Genomic DNA, 24,731 nt, shown 5'->3' on the forward strand with positions numbered 1-24,731 from the left:
GGCTCCATTGGGCTCTTCCTGACCTCACTCCCTCTGTCTCGTCCCCAGTCTGCTGAGCCCCGTTTCCACGAGCCTGCGGTTACATCTTGGCCCTCTAGTCCGTCAGTGTCACCCTGGATCTTTGGCTCCTCTGCTCCATCTGGGTCTCCACCTCAGTCGGGCAGGATCCTGGCTCCACCTTGGCTCTTCCTTCCATCGGTTCCACTGTGGGCCTTCGTCTTAGCACTGCTGTGGATCACACTATGGCCCCTCACTTCTTCATCTCCTCCCTCCCTCCCTCCCTCCCGCCTTCCACTCCCCGTTAGACTGTTCTGTCACCACATCGGGAGCCGCCATACAGGAGGGGAGAGTAATGTCACAGACTGCATGGAGTTTAGTCCACTTATCCTCATGCCCCTGAAGTTTGTACCTCATGTGAACTCCTTGATTCCCTCCTACATTCAAGCCTTGTTGCCACCGTTGGTCATGTCCAGTCCCAAGTCGTTTTTGTTGCCATTGGCTTTGCCCAGCTCCGAGCCTTCGCTGGTCATGCCCAGCTCCAAGCCATAGACATCCAGTCCTCCGGGTACACCTCATTTCTCCACCCCTATGGCTCCACTGGGCTCTTCCTGTCCTCACTCCCTCTGTCTCGTCCCCAGTCTGCTGAGCCCCGTTTCCATGAGCCTGCGGTTACACCTTGGCCCTCTAGTCCGTCAGTGTCACCCTGGATCTTTGGCTCCTCTGCTCCATCTGGGTCTCCACCTCAGTCGGGCAGGCTCCTGGCTCCACGTTGGCTCTTCCCTCCATCGGTTCCACTGTGGGCCTTCGTCTTAGCACTGCTGTGGATCACACTATGGCCCCTCACTCCTTCATCTCCTCCCTCCCTCCCGCCTTCCACTCCCCGTTAGACTGTTCTGTCACCACATCGGGAGCTGCCATACAGGAGGGGAGAGTAATGTCACAGACTGCATTTCCCATCATTCTCCCTGGCACCTAACCATGCACACCTGGAACTCATCTAGCCTTCATCACCAGCACTATATAGAGCACACACACTCTTTCATGGTACATTCAAGTCATCTCGTAAAGACCGTATTTACGAGTAGAACGCACATGAATGCCACCACAATGTCGTAAATACTAGTGGGAAGCTCGGGATTTTCTTTAAGCCCCCGATCTTTATGAGTTGGGGGCGTGCCAGTGAGAAACGTGGCGGATTACCACAAAACTTAAAGGTAAATTATCAGGCTTTTTACAGCAAAGTAAGCTAAATGCCTGCACAGAATATGATGGCATTATAATATAACAATGTAATATGTAACGATAAAGTTTGCAGTGGATTCATAAATTAATTAAAAACATAAAGCAAAGCACACCCAATAAACATTTCTTTGTTCTTCATTTTCTAGAACTAGATTTTAAAACCTTGCTGTATTTTTGTGTCATTAATTAAGAGAAAGTATACCGCCATCCTACTCTGACGAAAGTGACTTGACCTGCCGTCGTAAACACAATTCCCACCTCGTAGTACGAACTTCCCAGGAGGAATTGAACGCACCATCAGTCATGGTCTGACCCATCTGATGCTACAGACTACTTGCCTTGCTACTTACCTGCTTTGTTCCTGACCTTGCTAGCTATCTTTGTTTTAACGATTATTTCAGACAAATACTCAAAAGTTAACAATACATGTCTATCTCATCTGCTTACGTTCTCAAGTATCAAAACTTACCTGTTTATGCATCGTGTTCCTGCCAAACACACCTGTTTCAGATTTACCTCAATTCTGGTCATTGCGTCCAAGCCTGAGCGTGACAGTAGTTATGCATGTGTCATTGTTGATCAATGTAATATTGACTTTAAACAAACTCAAACACAATTAGGGAAAGTAAACTGAATTCATGTTTGAATTTTGACTGCAATAATTTAATGTCTTCAGTGAGATTGTTGAAGTCATGCACACACTCTGTGCATGTCTTATCAAATTGGAAATGTGGGCTCTTTCCGGCAAGGTATCATCATCAATATTATTAAATCTTAATTATTTCATATGCACACTGCTTTCTGCATGTCAATTTAATGTTATCCGTTCTATTGAAGTTACATGCCTGTTTTGTGTTTTTGGCCTGTTTTTTTCTTTCACCTGGCAAAGTTTTGGCACTTCCATTGTCAGCTGATTCAGTTCTCCAAACAACATTAAATGGAAGCCAATCTCATTCCAATGTCACTGAAGGATAGAGAGAAACAAGAGTGGGCATGTATTTTAGTGCCCAATCTAACAAGACTAGATCATATGTAAATATTCTAAGACATATTCGAAGATAAAATAGTTAAAAAATCAACATGGGGTTTTATTTGTTTGTTGTTTGCTCTTAGCTTAATAATAGTCCTCACTAACACTACTTGTTTAGCCATTTGAATTGATTTATTCATTAAATGCAAAGTCTCTGGTTCAGCCAATAAAATCTTGTCAAGGCAACTACATCTTGCGATTTTCATAATTTAACCCATCCCAATTCTGTAGAACATGAAATGGGCATAAGTGCCAAGAATGGTTCATATACTCTTCTAGCAGTGATGTCATTTCTACCACTCTTTTTTTTGTGCCATTTTTACATGCACTTTAAAGTCTGAAATTGTATGATTCTGGGCTGCATTTCTGAAAAGCATTGTAAGTCTATAAACCATTGGCAACAACAGTCTCAACTTATCTCAAGATGCTTTTGAGAAACGCATCCCTGTTTTTTTCATGAGAATACAAGAAGCTACAAGGCTTGTGATTTATATTATCATGCTACCAAAACCTAATGACACCTGTTTTTTAATGAGGTGTGGCGGAATGAGACAGACACGACGGGTGTGGCATCAGTGAGTAGTCTTATTTACTGGGTCAGTCACCTGTATCACAGTGCTCACTGGTCACACTTCTTTCCAGTGGATGGCAAAAGTCAGGGATATCAACAGTCTTTATGTTTACTTGATCTTGCAATATAATGCTCTGTCATTTTCTCTGTGTACTTGATCAGCCTGTGGGATCAGAGTGACTGCCCTTGTACAGTCTGTTTTCTGTGATGTGCAATGGGAAGAATAATGATGCAGTACAAAGCACTGGAGCTCATGACACCCATTACACACTTCTAGAGCTTTTGACTCTGACTCATTCTGCTGTAATATCCTCTCAAACAGTAACAGATGGTACCGACTCTTTCACTGCCTTCAGACATGTTTAGGTGGGTGCTGGTAGTGTATGTGTGTGTGTGTGTGTGTGTGTGTGTGTGTGTGTGTGTCTTTAAATACATCAGTGTTGTATGTAATGACTTTTCCTAAGCACACTTATTAACCCCAGTTTAGCTGATGAAGAATAAAAATATTGGCAACCAATCAGAATCCACCCTTTAAAGAGCGTGAGCATTTAAAGAGGCAGACGATATAACTGCAGTGCACTCTTTAAATAAACAGAATGTTATGATGTGTTGGTGTGGACGCTAATATAGTTATTTTTATAGTTATCCTTGATAAATGTAAATAATAACGGAATTGTCCGTTTTTTGGTGAACTATTCCAGCAAACAATTTTGCATAAAGACATCTGATAGCCGTCCAAACACAGCCCTGATGTCTAGGCTAAAACAAGGCAAAATTTGGGCTGTCAATGAAAATTTAATAGACATCGAACCATAACCCAAAAATAGATTCACAGGCTACGCATAGAACATGTCAAAGAAATTAAACCAAACACCTTGTAATCACTGTTGATTTTGCTTACATGATGGAATAGGTTACAGTTATAATCGAAATTGATTAACCTCCAAAATCAGGTTTATTGACAAAATTTACAGACTTTCAGCTGTTTGCAATGAACAAATGAAACGAAAGTAATTGAAATAGGGCAACACAACAAATATTTCAAGTGGTTTCCCCAAATTCAACTGAATTATTCAACCTCTTCATTTTTCAGTTTTCTCCTATATATTTCCTGATACTTCAATGAATCCATCTTGTCTTCCACACACTGCAGGTTTCCAGTGCCAGAGGATGCAAAGCAGCGCCAGAGCATCACCGAGCCCCACCGAGCCCCACCATGCTTAACTTTAGGCAGAGTGTTCTTTTCAGCATATGATTTATTCTTCTTCCAGACATACCGCTGATCCATAGGGCTGAAAAGTTCCAGTTTCATCATGCCATAGAACAGAATCCCCAAACTTCTGTGGCTTATTTATATGATTTTGAGCAAACTGGAGCCAACTTTTCTTGTGCATTTGGGTCAGTAGTGGTGTACGTCTGGGAGTTCTGGCATGGAAACCGCATGTGTTAAGTACACGCCTTACTGTGCAAGCTGAAACCTCAGTGCTTGTTGCCACCAAGTCTTGATGCAGGTCTTTTGCGGTCACTCAAGGGTTTTTCTGAACCTGCCTTCTCAGAAATCTGGTTGCAGCCGTTGATAGCTTCCTTTTTCTGCCCCGTCCAGGTAGAGTAACCACTGTTCCTTTGACTTTGAACTTGCGAACTATGCTTCCAACTGTGTCTCTATAGGAACATTTAGTGCCTTCGCTATCTTTTTGTATCCTGTTCCTTGTTTGTGGAGGGCAATGATATCTTAACTTTTTGGACATTTATTTTGACTTATTTCTAACATGCAGTCAAACGTGACACTCAACAAACCTAGCCAGTTCAGATATTTCATGTGTTCTAGCTCAAGCACACCTGGTGCAACTCATGAAGCCCTAGATTAGTTGCATCAGGTGTGCTTGAGACGACACCTGTTTTGCAGATTTGTGCTGTTGTGAGGGATTCTATTCAGGGGGTTGAATTTTTTTCATTAAAAGTTGCACTTTCAGTTGAATTTGCAGGAACCACTTGAAACATTTGTTGTGTTAAGCTTTTCAATTACTTTTGTTTGATTTGTTCATTGCAAACAGCTGAAAGTCTGTGAATTTTGCCAATAAACCTGATTTGCGATGGGGGTTGAATAATTTCGATTACAACTGTACATCTCGCAAGTTATTTTGGCAAAAACGACATGTAACCAAATTTAAGGTTATTTGGCTAGAAGTGGGTTACTCATAGCCGGACTATATCGGGTCTATAGTTCACTGAGACACTGAAATGACGGCTATTGCTTGCTGGGATCCCTTAAAGAACTCAAATTAGATCCTTCATTTCCCCTCTTATGACAACATTTACATTGATTAAAAATTGTGAAATCGTATACAACTTCCACAATCAGTATCACAAACATGGCTTGCCCTCTAAATGGATGGATATTCAGTGCCATGGTGAATGTGATTTCACCAAGTGCAACATGTTCCTGGATCAACATCTTTGTTCATACTGAAACAACATTCTATTCAACCAATCAGATTTGAGAGACACTTTATGTCAAGTTTAGGCTTGCAACCAGGGTTAGGTGCTTCTACATCAGAGTTATTCACCATAATCTCCCTCTGATTTTGGGGATAAGTTATGGATATGCTTTGGGTTTAGGGGTAGGTATAGGGTTAAGACAACATTTTCAGACTAATATGTTGATACAAAACAAACATTTTTTACAAACATTGTGTATTGATACATAGAAAATATGTTGATTCAGGAACTTGTCATACTTGGCGAAGTCACTGTGGCCCAGTGTCATACAGTACCAGCATCAGTTAGGAAAGTGTGCAACCTTAATAGACTGTCAACTTATAAGAAATGTGTCTGACAAGTAAATTAACACTCTCATTGTAGACAAGAGTAAGATGATAAACACTTCTGAAAAGGCAATATGTTTTTAGATGATTTCAGAATTATCCAAACCATGTGTCACACGAAGAGAAAAGACCATGATCATCAATGAACTACCTGTTCGTGCAGACCTTAAGCTGTTGACTAAATCAAATAGGGGATGACAATGGTGATTTACCAACAAGCAAGAGTGAGTGTGCAGTGTAATCGTGAATGCAATCTGATCGGCAAATGAATGGCTTGCAATGCTTGTTACTCAGAATGTCTCAGTTAATGAAATGCAAAAGTCTTGATATTTTTTCTTTAGTTATTCTGTCTGTTGGTGGCTGACGATACAGAGTGTCCTCTGTATGGTACGGCTTGAACCTCTCAGCACAGTCCTTGAAGGCCATCAAAATCAACCTATATGAAAACACAAAGATAAAGAAGAGAAAAACAAAGAGAGTCTATTTTTTAAAAACACATTTGTTTTTGTTTTATATGTCTGGACGCCTGACTTCATGTACTGATTTGGATGGATCTCTGTAGTTTTTACTGGATTTGCTGAATGTATGAGATGTAATTCTAACATTATGAAACATTTTTTGTTAATATGGACAGGATTACAGTCACAAAGCAAGTTTGTGAAACACAAATTTACTTGATCTCCTCAGGGAAAACTAGTCTCATTCTAAAAAGATTATTGGCTCATGTTTGTTTTTGGCCTTTATTTTGCTTCTGCCTGGGTCAGAATGGTGGTGAATCACGGCTCAGCTATCATCCTTGTTTTTCAGCTAATACGATTAACAACAGGACTCTCTTCCCTCCACAGATTGTATCCATCTTTCCACAGAGCCACACGTTCCTGTGGAAAACATGCCCTATCTGTCACTACAGCTTCCTGCGTTAAAGAATTACACCCATAAACGGATGGGTCACAACAGGCCCATCTCTCTCAATCTTTCTGCCTCTCTTTTTCTCTCTCAGTAGTGTTTGATACCTTTGATTAAAGAACAAATAATTGCTTTTTTAGCTTGGCCCATTCTTGATAAACATTATTGCCTTGTTAAACCCGCTGCTATTACATTGCTGTACTTCATAAAACAGTTAAACTGTTCAAAATGTTGCTCTGGCTTCTATCTAACAAGCAAAAGTGATGTCTTAGGGACTTAGGGTGCAAGTCTCGCTATATGAATAAAAAAGCTGATTGCAAAATCTTTTCATGTCTTGTGCCCTTTTTTAAACCAATAAAACAACAAAGGAATGTAGACAGAATTCTTGGGATTTCAATGGGAAAATGTAAGCGCTTCATATAATTGTCTCTCCCTACATGTAATTTCTCTTTTAGTTCTTTTTCTTTGCTCCTCCTCCCGCCAATTACTGTACTAATTCTGTATTTACTATCCATAAAACTGAGCATAATATTTTATTAGCCCATATTTAGACTCCATTTATAGCAATGACAGCATTTTTCCTGGTCTTCACAGTCTGTCAAACAAGATCACTACCACCTCGTGTGCATTGTGAACATATTTTGTAGTGCATTTGTGATATTTATATATTTGTGTGATTTGTGATTTGTTCCCTCTTAGATTCCTGGCCTTGTTGACACCTTGTCTTTTGCATATAGCTATTTTAATTTACTCTCCACTGATATCATTCTCTCTGCTTTTCTTTCAAGAGCCAGATTGCTGCCAGAAGGTCTTTATCTTTATTAAGTCTTTATTGACTTGATCAAACTTTAGGGAATGTGGGCAAGAAAAAAAACAGACAAAAGAGACCCAGCCCTAATAAGTAATGCCAGTGTCAAATCCCATATGGCGCAAATGATACCTGGTTTCAGACTGCTGGATATAGTTAAAGTTGTATTGGGGGCAATATGATGTCATCCCGCCCCAAGGTTCTCTGAGAAATTAGGCGGTTACAGCTGGTCCCCTCTCTTTCCCTCTAAGGAATGAAGTAGGGATTGTTTGCAGTCAAAGACAGTTACCCAAGGGAGACAAGCTGTCTACACCAGGTTTTATTGGTACCAAGAGGATAATAGAGTCTCATAGACAAGCCCATACTGGGCCATTATAAGATCCAGCTGAAATAAATATAATGTATTAAACAGCAAACTCTGTCTCTTTAATTATTACAAAGTGAAACACTTATACTGTAGTTTCGACTCATTGTATGAGCAATTGGTCCCAAAAGTATGTGAAATAATATGAATAGCCTACATTTTGAAATTAATCTTAGTCTCACACACAGTTGGTTTCACTAGTAAGCACATCTCATAGTGATGACCCTAACCTGACTCCTAAACCTAAAATTACTATTTAAAAGAACATAGGCTGATTTATAAGTCTCAAATAATGAGGACCACTTCAAATGTCCTCACAAGTTGGTTTTCGACATGCTTAAATTTGTGAGGGCATTTTTTCAAAGTTTGGCTCTCCAAAGTGGGCGCGCACACACACACACACACACACACACACACACACACACACACACACAAACAGTAGAGGATGAATGATCTCACCAGGAAACAGACCCTCATGACACATTTATGCTGTGCAGTATGAAGGTTGAATGTAATCCAGTGTGACTTGAGAGAAGAAAAAAAAATGTTTGGTGTCTTTATGTCAGAGAGTGTTCTAGTCAAGATCATTTTGTTCACTAGACAATGAATGGATTTTACCTCTGGACTTGCAACAACTGTTGGTGTTAAACAGCCAGCCGAAGCTCTTTGTCGAGCAGCAGCAACAGTGTTCAGGCAGATGGAGCAGATACAGGCGCTCTGAGTCTGAACAGGGTGACATCATACCTTTACAATCTGAAGGCGCGGCCGCCGGTATCACGTCAGCTCGAGACGCGCTCGCGCGAACACAAGAGAACCCCCCCCCCCTCTTTGATACTTTACCAATTAAGGTTCTCGCATTAACAGCAGAGAGGACAGAAAGAGGCAGAAAAGGCTACAGGGTGTCACTAGTGTTTTTTCTCGAGTTCAGCGAACAAGCTTTTCCTCCTGGGACACTCGTCCGGTCCGGGAGGGTCGTACAGTGAGTTTTCTGCACTGTGCTCCAGTGAAGTTCACCCTCTGCTGCCTGTGCCACACGCAAAATCTGAAGGGATAGCATACAGCAACAAGAATTACTGCAAGACAACCAGCAAAACGTAAGTTATAAAACCTCTATTCAGGGCTGCGAGGCATGTTTTGTGCTGTTGAACCTAATGTTATGGGAAGCTTACTTTTATTCTAGTTTTGCGTCAAAACTAAATTCGCTCAGGGTTAAATTCGTAGAAAAACAATGACGCAGACTTTTTACCACAAAAAAGTCTTGTGTTTTGCATACATGTTTCGTGTAGCGGGATGGGTGCGTACAACGTAGTGTCCGTAATGGTAGGCTACTGAATGACTCAATATCATATCGCCTACTTATTAGTGCCCTGCATGCTTAACGAGGTGTGAGGGTTATATGATATTGCTAAGGAGACGGGAAAAAAAAGCTTTAACGAATATTAAATACATTATTTAACCTACGTAAAAGGCTTTGTCTGTACATGCAAATCAAAACATTAATATTTAATTCATATTAATACTTATTATGATGTCCTCATTTACGAAAAGTGTATAAACCCGATGCTCTGCAGAGGTTTTGGCGCATCACTCGTAATCTAATTAAGGCCTCCTCACCAAATAAGGGAAAATATGGAAAGATCCGCGCTCCCTTCATCCTTTGATGTGAGTTGCGCGCGCCCCCCCATGCTCGAGGAGAATCTTGCACGAAACATCCCGACCTCACCTGGATGACAATCGTGAGACAGTAAGATTCAACATTAGGTTTTTCAGTAAAAACACAGATTTTTCTTTCTATAGGGGAGAAGGATGTTAGTTGTCACAAGATCTATATGTATCAGTAGGCTAACTATAATTTTTTTAGTCAAAAGTCTAGTTACACAAATGTGTGTTTTCTCTAGTAGTCGTTTTATGTTGGTTTCAAACAAGAGTCATTGTCAAGAACAATGACATAACTAAAATTAAATTATTTCCCCCCTAAAGCTGTTGGTTAAACAAGTGACCACACTGGCATACACTCAGACAAATCATGATGAAAATAGATTTTAATTGAAAAGTTGAAGTGTTTGTCATGACAGGGGTGTTTTTTATATATATCTGGTGCAGACAGTTATTTTAAAATACAAATTTATCATTGTGACAGCTTGCCTCAGTTTGGTCAACCTGTGTTTAAAGTTGAAAAGTTGTGATGTTCTTTCTTCCCTATTGTGACATGTAAGCTTTTTGAATGTTGATTTAGTCTATCGGGAATTGATTGGATGGTATCGCTGTGATGTCATGTGAGTGACAGGTTGTCCCGCCCTCACGCCAGTGAACACATCATCAGAGAAGAGTAGATCACTGCAAGAGGGAGGGGAAGTTATTTTGATTAAATATTACGAGGGCACATTAATTTAAATAATTAATAAATCATTTATAATAAACACTGCTATATTCCATGAAAAAATATGAATTGTCAATTTCGATTTCTTGGTGACTAATGAACTGAATCTCTTTTTTTTTTTTTTTTTTTTTACAAGGTGTGACAACTAGCCCCAGTCTCTCGCAATGTTATAATTATTTGGATTTAAGAATGATATAAAACACATATTAGCTGCTCATGTTTTCTATTTGGTTTGTATGAGCACAACAGCAATAGCAAAGCCACATCCTGTTGACACAAGAATTAAACACCTTAACAAAAATACCCGAATGCCATCTTTCCCCTCGATGTGTAATCTGTGTTTTTCACTCATGCATATGTAGATGCACATCAGCCTTTGCGGTTGACAGCAACACATGGGTTAACCACACTTTTCAGCATGGCTGAATCATGGCATCACGTGCCCTCCTCTCTTCACTACTCTGACAAGCATCTGTCCTCAAATGAACCTGATATGCTATGAGATTATACTTAAGTCAGATGATTACATTTATTTTGGTTTTAACTCACTACGTTGAGATCATGTTTTGATGATATGATTGTTGAAATGTGAAATTACTCAACAATGATTATCATTAGGTTTTCCTTCAGACAAGTTCACTTAAAGGGATAGTTCATCCAAAAATGAAAATTATGTCAGAATTTATTCACCCTTAAGTTGTTCCAAATCTGTATTTATTTCTTCTGTTGAACACAAAGGAAGATATTTTGAAGAATGTCAGAATCCAAACAAATTATGACAGAATTTTTATTTTTGGGTGAACTTTAATGTTTGAATGTCATAAGGGAGTGTAGCTCAGTGTTCTTTTCAGCTGTGTCTCAAACCTTGACAATATTCCCATATTTGTCTGCTACATGTTAGAGTACTTAAGAACTATACAGTCCCATTTGTGTTCCAGTAAAAGTACATTGGAAACATTTATAACCCATTCTGCGTGGTCAGACATGATATATCTATTATTGTTTATTTAAAAAACATCCATGTTTGGAAATCTAATTATAAACTGAACAAGTGTTTTTTGTCATGTTGTTTATTTTTTTACCATAAAAGTGCTGTGTGGAAAATCATAAAACCAGCCTGTCATACTACATATATCCTGCAGGTGGCGCCAAACTACTGGGCTCAGCAGTACTGGTGTGTTCTGAATGCCTGACTTGTTTGTTCTTCTTTTGTTTCTGAGCAACTGGCCTATTTACAGTTTGACTGTATTGTGGACATTATAATATCACATGGGATTTGATAACAATACAAAACATTGGTGATTATGTTGACTTATAAAATTAGATGTATGGTTATACATTACAAGGAATAGTTATGAATGCAGTTCATGATCTTGAGTCTGACACAATGTAACCTTATTGATTTTAGGTTATGTTGTGAGACTGTAATGAAAAACCTGAAGGCTAGCCTTCTCCTTATCTTATGTTCTGTTAACGATATCAGGCTTTCCCTGAGGATACATCTGAAGGAGACAGAGAACAAGAACAAGAGTATAACATATTGTGAACACATATGTGTGGTTATGATGTTTTATGATGGGGGTGGGGAATTGGAGAGGGGGTCAGGGGGGCATCGGTGGCTCATTACATGAAGGGCATTCCACAGATTCTCCTGGAGAGACAAATGCTGAAAAAAGCTCTAAGGGAAAACATTCTTTTTGGACTGCGTCCTCACCCACTGTTTTGGCCCATTTGCCTTATTTAGTCAAATGCTGGATTAATGCAGCTCTAAATTGTTCTATTTTGTGACTTTCTCCCACAAAACGGGTACAAGGAAGTAGGAAATCCTGCCAATATTTTTATATGCACACCTTGGTATTCAAACACCTCTTTAGACATATTTTCAACTTTCTTACTCATCTGTTGTGAATTTTCACTTAAGTTATTCAGACACCGTGTCCAACAGCAGTTCATAATTTGATAATTAGTGGTAGCTTATACGTCAACACATGGCATAGTAGAACATTTGCTTAGATTTAATCTGTAGCCTAGATATATGTGTGTTGATAAATGCATAAAGTGAAATGAATGTCCATATTAAGTTTAACATAAACATACTATATTGGCTTTTAAATGTTCAGTAAATCAAAATGTTTTTGTTTGTTTTTTTAATTGAAATTGCTTTCACATGTCTGAGGACTAGAGGTAACCATAGCAAATGTGTATTGCTTTTCTTTGACGATTTGACTTTTTAAATTTCCAATACTGATTTCGGCCAGTGTTGTAATTTTTCGTTGTCAGTTCGTGAAGAGCAAACACAACATTAGGGTGGTGTACACAATCACATATAGGCTACTCTCATTGTGTAATATCCTGTGAATGCTGCATGAAAGTGTGCTGTTTTCAGACCGGTTACCTTATAGGCTACTTACATATAGACTAAATGCATGACACAATGACACATATTCATTCAGCAACTTCTTAAAAACCGAAGTTTTATAGAAAGAATCCACGAACTTAAAAGCCATGCATTGATGAGAATGAAAATGCCATTAAATGCCCATATCACATGTGTAGGCTATTTTAGTCTAATTTTATACAAATATTTTGTTTTTCTTATAGTCACATAACTTTGGAAAGAAGAGCATACAAATTGTACAATTTCTCAAGACTCCACCCAAAAAGCGAGACAGCGAATTAGTGCAGGAGACCCGAGTCGATAAAAATGAGTCAACACACACGCCCCCACCAGTCGAGCGCCGCCGCTCCCCAATCCAACGCTTCTCTCTCCCCGGACAAGGACGCAGACATGCCCGCTACAGAGAAAGATCTCGCCGAGGACGCGCCATGGAAGAAGATCCAGCAAAATACATTCACGCGTTGGTGCAACGAGCATCTGAAATGTGTCAATAAGCGCATAGCGAACCTGCAGACGGACCTGAGCGATGGGCTCCGGCTGATCGCGCTTCTGGAGGTGCTCAGCCAGAAGAAGATGTTCCGCAAGTACAACCAGCGCCCCACGTTCAGACAGATGCAGCTAGAGAACGTTTCCGTGGCTCTGGAGTTCCTGGACAGGGAAAACATCAAGCTGGTGTCCATAGGTATGTTTGCTTTTCATTTCTTTTTTTGGTCGCTTTTGAACATTACTCTTTTTCTTAAATATAGTTGCGAAATTATAATACCATGTGTATTTTGGGTTTGTTCCTATGTTTGTTGCATCCAACTATGATCCGACTTCTGCATGGCAAACAAACAGGGCATGAAGTTTTAGGCAGGCCACAAAAATAACGGGAAAGAATGATGGCAATGAAAGGCCTTTGTGGCCACACATTGTTTTGTGCAAAGTTGTATCATTGCTTCACAAGTTACACGTGTTTTGTGGACTTTTTGTAACTTGTCGCTCACGCGGACGGTTGTGCAAATAAGATATTGCTTTAGTCGCATTTACAGTTTAGAGTCTGACAAAGAAGTGAGGATTCTGAGGAACCACAGTCGCTCCATTCAACTGTTGCAAGTCCAGCCCAGAATGTCGTAAAGCAGCAGTAGATGGCGGATAGTTTTAGGGCAGTTTAACTGTAGTTTGAGTTCTGAATGAGTCAAAGCTCAACTAGTGCACCCACCCAGACTTTTATTTTCTGTTAAATGTTGATGCAGCAGGGCGAGGAGGTGGAGAACTGAACCGTTCCTCTCAATTGGAATGTTCACTTCCTCGGAGGTTTTCCTCTCAATGTAGTTTTGATGTTTTTGACATTTTATTTGTCGGGCTCTATTGTTATACTTCTCACGTGGCCATCAGTGAACATGCCATTCATCAGTTCATTCATTAGGCCAGTCGCATAAAATAGCCTATCGATCCGCGAGGACACGCCTTCCTCTCATAAGGAGCAAATTTGTCTTTATCAGAGTTTAAGATTGTTCTTTTGGGTGTCAACGTTTTAACGGATGGATTAGAACATCGAGTTACACAACATTGCCTGTGTAGAAATGTCCAGACACGGTTCCCTCATTTAATGCCGGTTGTGATTGATGACTAACACAGTGACACGCCCTCCAGTTTATGGCTCATTTTAGACACTAGCGGCGATTCGTGATATATTCGTTTTATTTAAGCCCATTTTTAAGATTTTAATTTCAATTGTATAGTAAAATTCCGCCAAATAACAACAACTAGATCTTAACATTTTTGTATAGCCTATATCTTAATGGAACAAGGGAATGGACTATTTCAGATTATTAATATTCATAAATTTAAACTTATTTAAGTGTTTTAAATTTATAAATATGAATTGCATAAAGTAAACTGAAATGGTCCATTCCATTGTTCCATTAATTAAGTTAAGTTCTTGTTTTTTTTCTAAAATAAATTCTTTATTCATAATATGAATATGTAAGGATTATTCTATTCAATTTGATGGAATTTTACTATGCAATTGAAATTCGTAAGTCTTAAAGGGCTTACATTTTTTTTAAGTGTAGCATAATTTGAGTGTCTTATTTAATTGTTCCCTTTTTGCTTTATCAGGTTTTCCACAAACGTATGTCGTTCTGCATGATTCGAGATATCCAAAGAGCATCTTAAGCTTTAATGAAAGCAAACACTACCTCTGACCATCTGTAAAAAGAGTCCCACGATCATTGTCACAAATGTATATCTTTGATTAATGTCCTAGAAATAGTTCAATATCTTTAGTTTTTCTTCGTTTACATCATAACATTCTTTGTTTTAAGTTATTCAAAATCCTAAACATTTTTTGCCTTTTATTTCCAAGTTAAGCTGGCTTTTGAATTCCAAGATTTTCTGTCCAGATAGATTGTCCTGTCTTAAGTGTTTTAATGAAGTTTGTTCTCGTCAGGAACCTCATTTCTTCATCAGTGCCACAGCCCAATGGCTGTAGGGTTTCGCTCTTAATGGGATAGTTTCCCAACGGCGCCCAGAGGGTATGAATAAACATCCTCTCAGATGTTGCAATCAAGGATTATTCAGCAATTGCTCAATATTTGTATTTAGAAACCCCTTCATCCCTTACTGTTAAAATGAGCAAACAAAGTTTTGCTGGACTCTAAATTGCTTACACACAGATGATGGTGTGATTGTCTGTATTTTTACGATGACATCTCACAGCCAGTGAATGAAGCATTTTTTGCCATATGAGTTATTTGCATCCTTGGTAGGACAATTTGTTTTTCTAATCATTGCTGTGAGTTTAGTTACTGGAACTGTTTATATTACTAATGTAATGTTCTTTCTTTTCAATAAGAATATTAAAATGTGTGAGCATGCAACGTATGCTTGTGCTTGTATGTAAAAGTGGTATGTGTGTTCCCGTCATGACAGGCCCCATTTTTTACTTGTCTATACAAATATAGCGTTGCCTTCCAAGGTGGGGAAGAGCATGAGAGCCCTGTATCTCTGTCTTCATCTGGGTGGAGCTCATAAAAGAGCTTTCAAGTGTGGTGCCTAGAGACGCTCCAGTCGGTTTCATCATCTGACGTTTTAGTACTTAAGCGTGACATAACAGAGCTTGATCTTGATCAACACAGCTTCCTTAATCATTTATGAAACTTCAGAATAGTTGATGCTATTCAGCAAATAAGTTCATCAATATCTTGCCTTAGTTGAGGAGCTTTTACATGCAATAATTCTGTATGGAGTCAGAATAGTGAATTTGGTCAGAACAATTGTCTTCGTTATGGTTGTCAAAGTGAGTTGCATGAAAAGATTCTGTTATGTAGGCACTAGGCAGTAAGTGTATGCCTATAGGTGCAGGATAGAATCAATTCATTAAAGTTTAATGGCCACTTGTGTAACAATTCAGAGCCTCCAGAATGCAGTGTGCCTAAATTCAGGTGGAGCACAAGATTCCAATGTATTGGTTTTGCTTTGACCATTTGAACTTCTCTTGAGTTGATACTGTTAGTTTACTTCCCAGTTTCTCTTTATCACATTTAAATGTTACATGTTTTTACTATAAAATGCATGTTGGATACATTTAGATTTTTAATGTTTTTATCTGAAAAGAAGTGCTGCACAATTTTGAAGAAAAATGCAATTTGCGATACGATAATGCTTAAAGTGTGTAAAGTAAACTTAAATGATCTATTATCTAACCTACATGGATTTTTCACATTATTTTTGTGACAAGAAAACATCCCTACAACTTCTGAAAGTTAACAGCAGTGTTTTACTGTAGCAGAAGTGTTATTTTTACATCAGTGTAAACCACGGGGTTTAGGGTTTCAGGTTATCCTACATTAGGTTTATTTAACAACAGAAACCGAATAATCAAATGTAGTAATAAAACATGGCTTAGTTTTCACTCTCTGAATTAAATGTATATGTTATTAAAGCTACAAAAGTTATTTAGCCAAGAGCAGTGAGTGATTTTCTCTGTCTTTTGTTCACGACCCCAGTTATTGCAAGCCGTCGCGATATATACATTTGCGATATTTCGATATATTGTGCATCCCTACTAAAAAGAGTTAGTTAAATGGAGATGTAATTATTTAACGGGTCCATGGCTAGAGGCCCTCCTGATGTTCCTGTGCTTTATTGGTAATGCCAGGATTTCCTGTTCATTTGAGAGTCAGTACTGTGGCATGGAGCACAGCAGTGGGACACTTTTACAACTGCCTTGATTGCAGAAGTATTTTTCCTATTTTATCCATGGACATTAAAAAAAGAAAATAAAGCTCCAAGACATGAACTGAACCAACCAGTTTTGAGATGAATCACAACATTGATTTGAAGTAAAAAAAAATAAAAAATAATCTGAAAATGAAGAAAAGGACAATGGTAAAAGACAGCTCTTAATGTCTTTTATAGTTAATTCTTTATGTAACTAAAATCCCATGAAGCATTTTGTAATAGTCAAATCAAAAACATCTAAATCTTATCAAGCTATTAAGTATTAAAATATAATATATTTGAAGTTTAATGTAAAATATACAAATATACACAAGTATCTAGTAGGAAGTCTGACCCAGTGCAATGCTTCATGGGAATGGGAGTTTGCTGCTGAGCTCTTTTGGCATGGTTTCCATAGTTATGTCTGCTTTGGTGGTTCAACGGGTTCTGTCAGGATTATGGGTAGTCCTTCACTATGGAACCATACATTTGTTAATCTTTATTTCTAGAGCCTAAACTGCTATGCTCTAGTGCTCCTGAACAGGACTTCCATGTGACTGCAGTTGCTTTAAATATCTGTAAAGTTGGCATAAACTAAAATAAATAGGGTGTTCTTATGCATATATGAAGAGTTCAGATGCAAAAGCCTCTAAGTGCCATCTGAAATCAAGCTTGTATATTTAAGTTCAGTAGTTTCACTTAAATGACAATTCATAGGTCATTTTCATTGCTATTTAAGTGAAATTACTGAACTTAAATATACAAGCTTGATAAAAATGATCATTCAAGAAGAAATTTTCAGATGGCACTTAGAGGCTTTTGCATCTGAACTCTTCATTTACACCAATGAATAAGTGGCATGTGTACCCTCACACCCTTCACCACACTGGAAAGCACCCTATGGCAAGTCTTGCAACCCGACCTCAATGTGGTTTTGCCGTTATGGTTGTCTTCTGTGCTCTTTTAATTGGTCATATTTGAATCTCCAAATTTCTGCATAAACAAAGAAATAAGGTGATTTTGCACTAGAATGACTCTGTGACTCAGATGTTGAAGTTCCACTTTACTGTAAAACCCTTAAAAGTTTTTTTTTTAAGGGCATTGTCACCCTGCTAGACAAAACAGCTGCATGGAAAACCACATGAAGACATCTGCCACACGCATACTCTGAAAAGCCTCGTGACAACAAACCGAGACAGACAAATAGGTAGGTAGACCAGATAAATGGGGACTCAACCAGGAAGACGGTGAATCAAGATGAGTAGAATAGACTGTGGCTAGGAAACTGATGAAAGGGGGATAACCTCTCCCTCTGTTGAGCTGAGATTGCTGCAATTCACTCCTTTTGGAGATAAGAAATTGAATTTGGCTGGAGTTAAGCTAATGCAGAGAAATAGGAAGCTTTTTGCAATATTTTTAGATGGAGGATATGATGTATTCAGTTTGGGAGAAGAGAGGTGGGTCAAAGGGGAATGGACGGCAAATAAGAGAAGTCCAAGTGGAATCAAGGAAGGGTGGAGTAGTGTTGGTTGGGGGTTTCCTAATAGGTATAATTGCATGGCATTTCCTTGATCTGGCAACCCATAGAAGAATTCATCACCAACATTTTTTTGCTTGCTGATGTAAAACTCCTTGTAAGGATTTTCTAATGGAGATGGTAGGGGGTGATTCATCTTTAGGAAAATAAAATACTTATCAGATTGTCCCAAGGCATTTGTCTCCACCCTTATTTAAAGGCAGAGATTTATGTGCACAGTCACACTGGCAGAACTACTGATGAACGGAAATATAAAATTGTTAAAATGTAGACTTGCCTTGTATGCCTGTGTGATATATGGATTGTGGCACTAAACACTCTCCATTGGCTTTGATGTAATGCAAATCGTATGTTTAATATGGACACATACTCTCCTGGGCTCTTGTTTGAGGTGAAGTTGATGGAACTGGGTTCCATCCAGACACTAAACATCCAAGCCAAATGACAATCCTGCTCTGTCAATATGGGGTTTTACAAAAGTACTACCGCAGCAGTTTTCTGTCCTAGTCTGTTTTCCCTCCCTCACTCTTTCTCTTTCTTTCCCTGCCTCCTCCTACTCCCTCCCTTTCCCTGCTGTAATCAGAAACCCCTGTGCAAGGGAATGGGTGGCCTGCCAGGATCAAGTTTGCTTCTGCCCTTTTAAGGCTAAAAAACCAAGGGGAACATTTCCAGAGAGAGAGTGAGAAGGAGGGAGGGACATTTGGAAGTCATAGAAAGTAGAAGAAAAGGAAGTTTTCTCGCAGAGTTCTTGCTCCTAAAATCATGTAGTGGATGTGCTCTATTTTGAAAACCAAAGCTGGGACGATCCGAATTCGCCATTTCTGTGCCACATGGTTCTCATCATGACCCTCAGCACAACAGTTGTTTTCATGCTTTTTTAGGTTCTTTAAACTGCAGATATTAGATAAAGAAACATGCTGACTATAGGTAGTGTCATTACGGGCGTCCCATGTGGATAAATTTTGTACTGGCATTAAAGTGAAAAACGTTACGGGCGTCCCATGTGGATAAATTTTGTACTGGCATTAAAGTGAAAAACGTTGAGTCACATAGAATGTTATATTTTAGGGTCCCACGGCGCCGTAGTTTACTAAAAGCTAGATTAACATTTTATTAAAGTTGTCCTGAAGTGGAAATTCACCCTATCTGTGTTCTTACTTCTAAATCTTGTGAACGATTCATCAATTTCTTTTATCTTTTTTATATTTTTGACCTTAATATCTTCAAAATATGTTGTGACTTGATCTTCTGGTGAAACATCAGACTTATCTCTGCTGACGTATACTTTTCTTCTCCAATCATTTATTGTATTTCTTACGATCGACTGCAAGCTCTCATTCAGATCTGCTTTAATCCAATTAACCAATGGATAATTGTTTTTTCTTTCTTTTCAGTAGTTTGTTTCACTCGGACATGTCACCATCTGGAGATTTTTTTTTTTTTTGCCACTTCCATTACATTGTGACTTTAACTTCCATTTAAAGAGAGGGTTCGTTCAAAAGACAATTATTCAATCATGTCGTTCCAAACTTGTTTGACTTATTTCTTCTGCGGAACGTTGAACGTTGGTGGTGTCATTTGTTGAATTTTCTGTCTCTGATTGCGTTTGTGTATAGACGTCCTGACCATGATAAGACCTTTTTGGAATGTGTGCAATTTCCTCAATCCTCCTCTACAGCTGTGTGCAAACATGAAACCCCCACTGCTGGAAAATGACCTCAACTTTGTGAATGAAAGGCTAATTATCGAACTGAAATATGTTACATTTTCCTATGAAATACAGTATATCTCAGTCTGAATGAACGCTCCTCCCGTCTTCAGACATCTACAGTATGCATGTTGTCCTATGATGTACGGTCAAGGATGAGGGCTGATGTCAGAGCGGCTGAGGTTATTTGGCAGGTCCAGACAGAGGGTGAGTCATGGGAATGAATTTCTGCTCTGATGTCTGATGATTCAGCACTCCAACATGGATCAAACAGGAAGGCCACAACTCACCAGCCCTGTCCCAGTCCCTTTCTGACTAAGTTTGTGGTTGTGTCCGAAGGCTTGGCAGGCAGTATATGAAAATAGGAAGGTAACAAAGCACATCCGAATATAGTGTTTGTTACATCCTTTCTACCAACACCCCTTCATCTGATCGGCAGTGTACCGTTGCCTTTATCCCACAATCCTTTGACTCTTAGTGGAATTTTTATTTAGCGGTTTAAATACATTTGGTAACACTTTACAATAAGGTTCCATTTGCTTACATTAAATACTTGCATTTGTTAACTTGAACTAAGAATGAATAGTTAAAATATATATTTTTAAAAGATCAATAAAGACTATAACAAAATTATTGCTCATTGTTAGTTAATGCTAATTAATTCCTAAAGAGACCCGGTTGTAAAAACTTGCCTTAATTTTATGACTCGTCTTGTCTCCTGAGAAATAAGCTTTATGGACACTTTGCCGATTTGCTTTGTCCAAATTTCACTTGGATTTGTTTTAGGTCATCAGACATGACGTCATAATGCCTTCATGCAGAAAACAGCTTGTTTAGTCATCGAGTGATTGGACAGGAATGCAGCTTCCTTGGGTTTTGGGCACAGGCTATCTCTGTCCTTTGTATATTTTGTCTTTGACCATCCCTCTCTTCTTTCCATCATCTATCTCTTTCTCAGTCTCCTTTGATTTATCTTCTCTTACTCAATGCCAGCATTCTCTCTCAGACATGAGATTCATGTTTTGGGAATTTGATGGAGAGCTGTGAGCACAAATGTCCTTAAAAGGAATGAGTGTGATCATGGTGTGTGTGTATGTTTCCTGCAGTGTGTGGTGGGAATGCTGCAGCAACACAGATTCCTGTCATGTTTCATATGTTTGCCAATGTGTGCAGTGCGTCACCAGGCCAGTATCCCCCTCCAACCCCCTCCCACATCTAGTTCAGGATGGTCAATTGGTCATGCATAAATCAACTAGTCTATTTGTGTGGTTAACTAGTTTACAGAAAAAAAGTTTTCTAAATTAATCACCACTACAGCCCACAAGCATTTTCTAATGCGTTAACCCCCTTTTGACTTTTTTTTGCCAGTCGTAAAAGTGTAGAAATGTTGCTTTAATTTCCATTTATGCACTTCATTCAGCTATTTATAAACGCAAGAAGCATCCAATATGACCGAACCCTAAGAAATGCTTCTGATCATCTTTTGGTGGTCATGACTCTAAATCAGCCTAATTATTCAGGACTAAGACAGACTAGCAGACTCGTCATTCAAACATCCCTACCCCCATTCCAAATGCACCCCAAAAAGACCTCCTGAAACATTTAACATTTGCATATTTTCGTGGGAACCACAAAGCCCTGCACGCTGTTCTGTCAGTGAGGGAGGGTCACTGGGGGGTGATGAATAAGATGGCACAATAGCCTATTCTACTGAGTCTCAAGGTCTTTACTCTGACTTTGACCATGATAAAACGAACCACCAAAGGATTTTGAGATGTCAGAAGTAGATCATCTCCCAAGGCCCTAAAGGCCAAAAAATATGCTGCATGAAAGAAAATAACTGTGGATCATTTTAATTGTATTGTCTGTGATTTGATTTTTGGCCTTCAGGATGTCTTTGTAATCCCTGCCCTGGCTTGCGTTGATTGTTAGGTCCGCCTCTAATACCTTAAACAAGCACCAACAAGTTCCCATGTAATAAGACGTTCATTCTGTCTTTTTGTTATTTCTCTGTCTTCATTTCACTGGCATTACTGTGAATCAGACTGCAATAGTCACTCATCATAGTCTACCCTATTATGTTATCCTGACTATGGGTTTGCTTCTAATATTTCACTCATAATTTGTTTTCCCCTTCAGTGCTCTTGTAGTAATAAGATTATTCAGAGTCACAAAGTTTGCATGATCTACAGGATGTTCCATTTGAGCTGACTCTGGAAGAATTTGGTGATGTTTAAACTTCCCCTTCCAGCATTAACCATAATGGCACTTTTTTTTATGGGTTCATAAATTTTCATATTATTGCCCTGTTGCTGAATCGCATGCCCAGTGTGTTTTCGGTCTGAGAATAAAGGGATCAGAGAAGGTTCAACAGCACCTTCACCAGAAGCCAAGATGAATTCCATCAGACTCTGGGGGCTCATGGTTTGTGAACCACACCGGGAGACCAGAACTAGAGAAAAATGGGACCATTTTACATGGCCAAACAAGCACTGTTGGATAACTGGAATGGGTCAGGAGGGGGATAAAATGTTATGTGAGATCTCACAATATACAATGCATTCATTTTGAGTCTATTTCTGAACAGATAAAGTGCTTTCTTTCCTGTTTGTGACGATGTTTTGCTGAGCTAGCTTTGTTAGATTTAAAAATTGTTTACTCAAATTAAAATGGTCTTTTACTCTCCCTTATGTCATGCCTCCTGTGAATGTCCATTCCTTAACTTTTGACCATTCAAAAAGTTAATTGTAAAAGCAATCCTTATGAATTGAACACTGTAATCCAAGTGTTTAACATATTTGAGCACTGTGCATTGAGATTTTTTATTTTAATGTGTTCATTAAATGTTGAAATTAACTTATTTTAACAACTTGAATCTTTTTGTTGCATTGCCAAAAGTTGTTTCAAATATGAATTAAAGTCCTATGTGTTTGGAACTAAATGAGGATAAGCATTTAATGACAATGTTTTTGGGTGAGCTAACCTTTTAAAATCTAATTGGAACAATGCATACTCAACTTGTAGGCATACTCATCACCAAATCAAAGTTTTCCAGTTCAAATCACGTCACGTCCTTTTTGCTCACTGCTGGTAGCACACATTGATTTCTGTGTTACATTGAAATAGTCTCGCCTCCCTTTTGTTCCCTGCAAAGGTTAACTGCATCCTCAGTGGAGCATGATTCAGTTATAACAGGAAGTTGCACTGCCCTGCCCTGCCCTAGTCCACCCCCAAGAGCATGCAAGCGCTATCAGTGAATGATTATCCACATTATCTTCAAATATCTCTTGATTCTCTCAATGTCCCAGCTTGGATTTGACCTCACTTATATACTAAATTCAGTGTAGGATAGAGTGTGAGTGTTCTGTCTGTGCTTTGAATAGTTTCAACTGTCTTTTGTGACTCGGGACACGTGTGCAAGCCTATAACCACATTCTGGATGGGCGTTGGCTCTTGTTTAAGAGAAATGGAAAGGGAAGTGTGAAAGTGTTGTATGAGGGTGTAGATCATAGTGTTCAGATCTTGATGTCAACACGGGGTGAAGTGACTAGAGGAGATGGGTTTACATTTTTTTTTTCCCTCTCTTTTTATAGCAGAACTTATAATAAAAGGCTATAAGGCTTCATCTGGCTCTTTCAAATTGAAATTTTGTCCTGAAAAGACCCTCAGATTGGACCGTGCCAACCATCTAGACAGTTTAATCCACAAATGTCTCCTGTAATTATTATCTACACTCTGAATCTGAAGTCGTGCCAGCTTTAAGTCTGAATGTTTCAAATATGCAGTGCAGATACAAACACTTCATTGTTTGGTGACCATTTCTAGGATGGTCAGTAACATATTGCACTGAATGGTAAAAAGATTTGTTCCAGCTTTATGGGTTAAAGATCAATTTACCTCAATGTGTTTTGGCAGTCTCTGTGTAACCAGTCTCTCCATCTCTGTGTTACAGACAGTAAGGCCATAGTGGATGGGAACCTGAAGCTGATCCTGGGTCTGATATGGACTCTTATCCTGCATTATTCCATCTCCATGCCCATGTGGGACGAGGAGGAGGAGACCGAAGAAAGCAAGCAGAAGACGCCCAAGCAGAGGCTTCTCGGATGGATACAGAACAAGCTGCCCGAGCTGCCCATCACCAACTTCAGCCGCGACTGGCAGTCTGGGAAAGCCCTTGGCGCGCTGGTGGACAGTTGTGCTCCAGGTGAACAGGGGATCTGGGAATCATGAAAGATCTCAAGATCATTTCATACCACTTGAGGGCTGAAACCCTTGGTATTAAATTCTTCTTGTTAGCCTATGTGAATAATGGGCCCGGGATATCTAGCCAAGAATTAGAATTGTTTTAGAAAGTTGTTTTCTATTGATGATTTTCTATTACATAATTAATAATATAAGTAAGAATGAACAAGGAACACTGAATGAACTCTGGGAAAATTTTTTGTGTGTGTGTACATGGTCTTAAATGGCATCTTTTACTTTAAATTTACCAAATGTAATATATAATTTCATGCAGGTATATAACTAGTCTAGTGACAGTCCTTAGAAAACTTTGATGGCCAAATACAATTTGTTTATTTTTTTCCTTTTTGTTTGCAGGTCTTTGTCCAGACTGGGATTCCTGGGATCAGACCAAGCCTGTGGACAATGCCAGGGAGGCCATGCAGCAGGCTGATGACTGGCTTGGTGTTCCTCAGGTACTTTATTTTAGTTCAGTCATCTCTTTCCTTTTCATTAACTACTGAATAAGCAGAGA

General features: G+C 39.0%; 1 protein-coding gene across 4 annotated transcripts in view; it reads left to right on the top strand.

Annotated features, from left to right (window-relative positions):
• Nucleotides 1-8,586: 8,586 nt before the first annotated feature.
• Nucleotides 8,587-24,731, top strand: part of flna (filamin A, alpha (actin binding protein 280)) — a 39,674-nt gene continuing 23,529 nt past the window's right edge. For 3 of the 4 annotated variants that reach the window (XM_081386192.1, XM_081386194.1, XM_081386193.1), the window contains exons 1-4: nucleotides 8,588-8,840; nucleotides 12,728-13,206; nucleotides 23,928-24,179; nucleotides 24,575-24,672. In XM_081386192.1, the coding sequence (XP_081242318.1) occupies nucleotides 12,831-13,206; nucleotides 23,928-24,179; nucleotides 24,575-24,672 (726 nt within the window). In that variant the 5' untranslated portion in view covers nucleotides 8,588-8,840; nucleotides 12,728-12,830. Of the gene's footprint in view, nucleotides 8,841-12,727; nucleotides 13,207-23,927; nucleotides 24,180-24,574; nucleotides 24,673-24,731 lie in introns of all 4 variants that reach the window. The other variant, XM_081386195.1, reaches the window with a different exon arrangement.

The sequence above is a fragment of the Scardinius erythrophthalmus genome (assembly GCF_964197995.2).
Source record: "Scardinius erythrophthalmus genome assembly, chromosome: 15".
NCBI classification, from domain to species: Eukaryota; Metazoa; Chordata; class Actinopteri; order Cypriniformes; family Leuciscidae; genus Scardinius; species Scardinius erythrophthalmus.